The sequence below is a fragment of the Adiantum capillus-veneris genome, chromosome 3 (assembly GCF_014529385.1).
Source record: "Adiantum capillus-veneris isolate H3 chromosome 3, ASM1452938v2, whole genome shotgun sequence".
Taxonomy (NCBI): Eukaryota; Viridiplantae; Streptophyta; class Polypodiopsida; order Polypodiales; family Pteridaceae; genus Adiantum; species Adiantum capillus-veneris.
This window is the reverse complement of record NC_140933.1, coordinates 81,701,430-81,704,691: the sequence shown is the minus strand read 5'-3', so window position 1 is coordinate 81,704,691 and position 3,262 is coordinate 81,701,430. Positions and strand designations below refer to the sequence as shown.

Sequence of the window (3,262 nt, the reverse complement as noted above, 5' to 3'; positions counted from 1 at the left end):
ATATATAGCATGTACCCCCTACATCAAGATACACTTTCTTGCCTTATAGGCTTACATCAGCACTGGCCGGTACTGCCAGGTGGACTTACTCCACAATATTTGACCTAAATAAAAGCATGAAGGAGTCTTGAACCTCCAATACATGGTATTGCACTACACAAGGACTACAAGTCAAGGAGAATATAAATGGAATGCTTCTTGGCCTTCAAGTGGATTGCAATCATAAAGCATGCCAGTAGATCTATAAAATGGTCTTTAATGAAAATGGTTCTTCATTTCATATTGCGCATGATATCATGATCCATATACATATAATAAGTTTTTTTTTGGGCTTACCAATGGAGCTAGGTCTTAAAGTTAACCACGATGAGCATTGTGTGTGGTTTTTAGAGTGTTGCGAGTGATATGTTTTAGACCATTAATAGCTATCATTTTTCTTTTATAGATTTCTTGAGAATAATGATACGAATCTCATTTCTCTAGTTGGCATATATATGTCCATATAAAGTGCGTTTAGTACTTAAATGGTTTCAAAACATGGTAAGTTATCATGTGTATAATGCAGACTATTACGAGTGTATATGAATGGAGACTAAAATGAGTGTATATGCATAGAGACCAAAGATGTTGTAATATTATATCTAACCCCACACTGCATCGAAAGGAAAATTGTTTTATTTAAACTAAGGATGAATTATTTGACACTATGAATATGGTAAATGTATCAAACGTAGCAATCTGGGAAGAGACATCTCATAATACAATTGAATACTTTAGCGTTCACAAACATATTCTGTTTCAATCAATGCAAAAAGGATGTGCATATGAATATTCTCTTGGTTTTTAAGTAAATGTACAAAGAAAATTCCATGATTTACAATTAAACATGTGAAATTTTGTCTGTTTCCTTCAAGATTATTTGTCGAGAGAAGCTTGGATTTTGGAGTTCAAGCTGATAAAAATGCATTAAAGGTTGGTTTGGGCCATGAACTCTTGTAATGAAAGTAACAACTTACAACTAATTGTTAGAGCATATTCAATCTCGATTGCATGTACATATGATGGTTCTTGTGTAGGGTCAAAGAATAACCATACGAAAGAGAGAGAGAGAGAGAGAGAGAGAGAGAGAGAGAGAGAGAGAGAGAGAGAGATTTCTATACCAGGTCCAAATCTACAAGCACTTAGATAGTGATTTATCTTTTGATTTGCATTAGTCATGATCAGATAATTGTACATATTGGGAACCCAAGGGGATTGTGTCATTACAACAAGGAATTTTTTTAATTCAATCCCACTCTATAAATGTCCAAGCATTATCTTTGTACTCATACTCTTTTCCAAGCAACCTTTGCCTGTCCTCATTCTCATTCTTTTTAGTAAATGCTCCCGTAAAGAAACCCCATGTGATCTTTTGGCCCAAAGTTGTTTTCTTGCCCATCTTACACACAAATACATCATCTTTGAGCTGAAACACAAAAAGAAAAAAATCATGGTTAGTAAAGAAAGATGTCTATTCAACACAAATAAATTACTTTGGGGATGTTTATAGAAGTCCATTGCACACCTCATTAATGATCTCCTTTGCAGAGATCATAGCCTCTCCTGCTGCAAGAGCAATAGATTTTGTTGCCATGACAAGTTGGCGCACTCCCTGAGAACGAAGCAAAACAAATTTTACAAGTGAGCTAGCATCACTATTGTACTGCAAGTTAAGATTAATTCCTTGCATTCTTTCGCAAACATGTAAAAAGCAAACATGATCAGGCATTTGCTTATGTCATACCTTATCTTTGTTTGTATTACTTCTTAGAATGTTTGTATTTGCTACATGTGAGGTATATTCATTCCCAAATCCAACATATTTGCTATTATGCGCCGTGGCCCTGTCACTTTTGATAGAAGACATGATATTGTTTGAATAATGCACATGGGAGGTGGCATCGTTGATATGGATACCAGAGAGAGAGTCTTGGAAAAAAGCGCCGTCGACATGGAGCTTGGATTTGGGCAAGTGAAGATGTGGATTTTGCATTTGGTCACAAAGAGGTCGAGGTTTCCTTGTGTCATTCTCTTGAGTCGCCCTAAATACCCAAATTGTGAAGGCGTGAGTGCCATTACCATAAAAAATCAATGTAAGATAGCAAGCTAAACATATAGAGAGATAGCTATTCACATCTTTGCCAGTAATGATCTTCTTTTTACTTACTTGTCAAGGTGATGGCCACAATCATCTTTAAAGGTATAAGGCTCACCACCAACAGTATGCAGAGTACTATGATTGCCTCCTTCTGCAGCGGTGCAAATCCGATCTCTATACACTCGTGCCGCCTCTGAATTGTATTTCTCAACAACATTGGCATCCTTCGGAATGCCGCTGCGGCGCCACAGAAAATCGTTGAGGGCAGCATTGCCCCCACACTCCATCTTCTTGAGCTGGATGTCAGTCCATGTATCCATGGAAACGGATCTCACAAAGCTGATATGCACGCCGAGGCCTCGATGTCTACCTGCACATTCCATGCACATGAAGATGCCATAGCTGACAGACGCCCATTGGGGGTTCGTCTTGGGGCAGTCTACGCAGGTTTGATTGCTTATATTGTTGGATTGCAAGCACAGAAGCTTCTCTGGCGTTGAAGGTTTAATGGCCGCCGCCATAGCGTCACTGCTTGCATACTGCCTGAGTGGATTTCTGCATTGCAAATAAGACGCGGAAGTGTCCAATCTAAAGCTCGTAATCAATAGCTTTTCTAGGAACGATGGTATCCGGGCCGACGTCATCAAAGAGAAAATGTGCAGTCCCCACGTCATCAAAGAGAAAATGTGCAAATTCCCAAAATACCTTAAATTTTCAAAACATCAGCCAGTAGTAGGGGGTAGCAGCTGGAGGATATTCAAAAAATCGTGGGCTACGATCTTTGAAAATGCTCTTTTGAGGCGGATCATAGGAGATACCCGTTGCAAGGCTGGGGCTGCACGGAGATAATAGGGACGAAGGATAGGGCTAGCACAAGCAAGGGCGCGTTGGAGTCTTCTACGGCAACAGGTTGGCATGGGCAGCAGTTTGGAGTTATCCATGGTAACAAAGGCAAAGACTCGTCGACAACAACACGGGCAAACAAGTGGGGGGGCTTGGATGTATTTTTTTCAAGCTTTGCATGCCACATTCTGCAACGTGAGCGGCACCAACATGGCTTAGGACATCAGTCTGTGAGACATTTGGTTGTAACGACAAAAATTCCAATACAGGTTTCTAGATTTT

At 39.6% G+C, this 3,262-nt stretch overlaps 1 protein-coding gene across 1 annotated transcript; it reads right to left on the bottom strand.

Annotated features, from left to right (window-relative positions):
* Positions 1 to 1,285: 1,285 nt before the first annotated feature.
* Positions 1,286 to 2,658, bottom strand: LOC147461184 (uncharacterized). The gene is made up of 4 exons (XM_086500251.1): positions 2,207 to 2,658; positions 1,784 to 2,081; positions 1,565 to 1,651; positions 1,286 to 1,465 (listed from the first exon to the last, which is right to left on the bottom strand). The coding sequence occupies exons 1-4, from the start codon at positions 2,656 to 2,658 to the stop codon at positions 1,286 to 1,288; spliced, it is 1,017 nt and encodes a 338-aa protein (XP_086356377.1).
* Between the last annotated feature and the right edge of the window lie 604 nt (positions 2,659 to 3,262).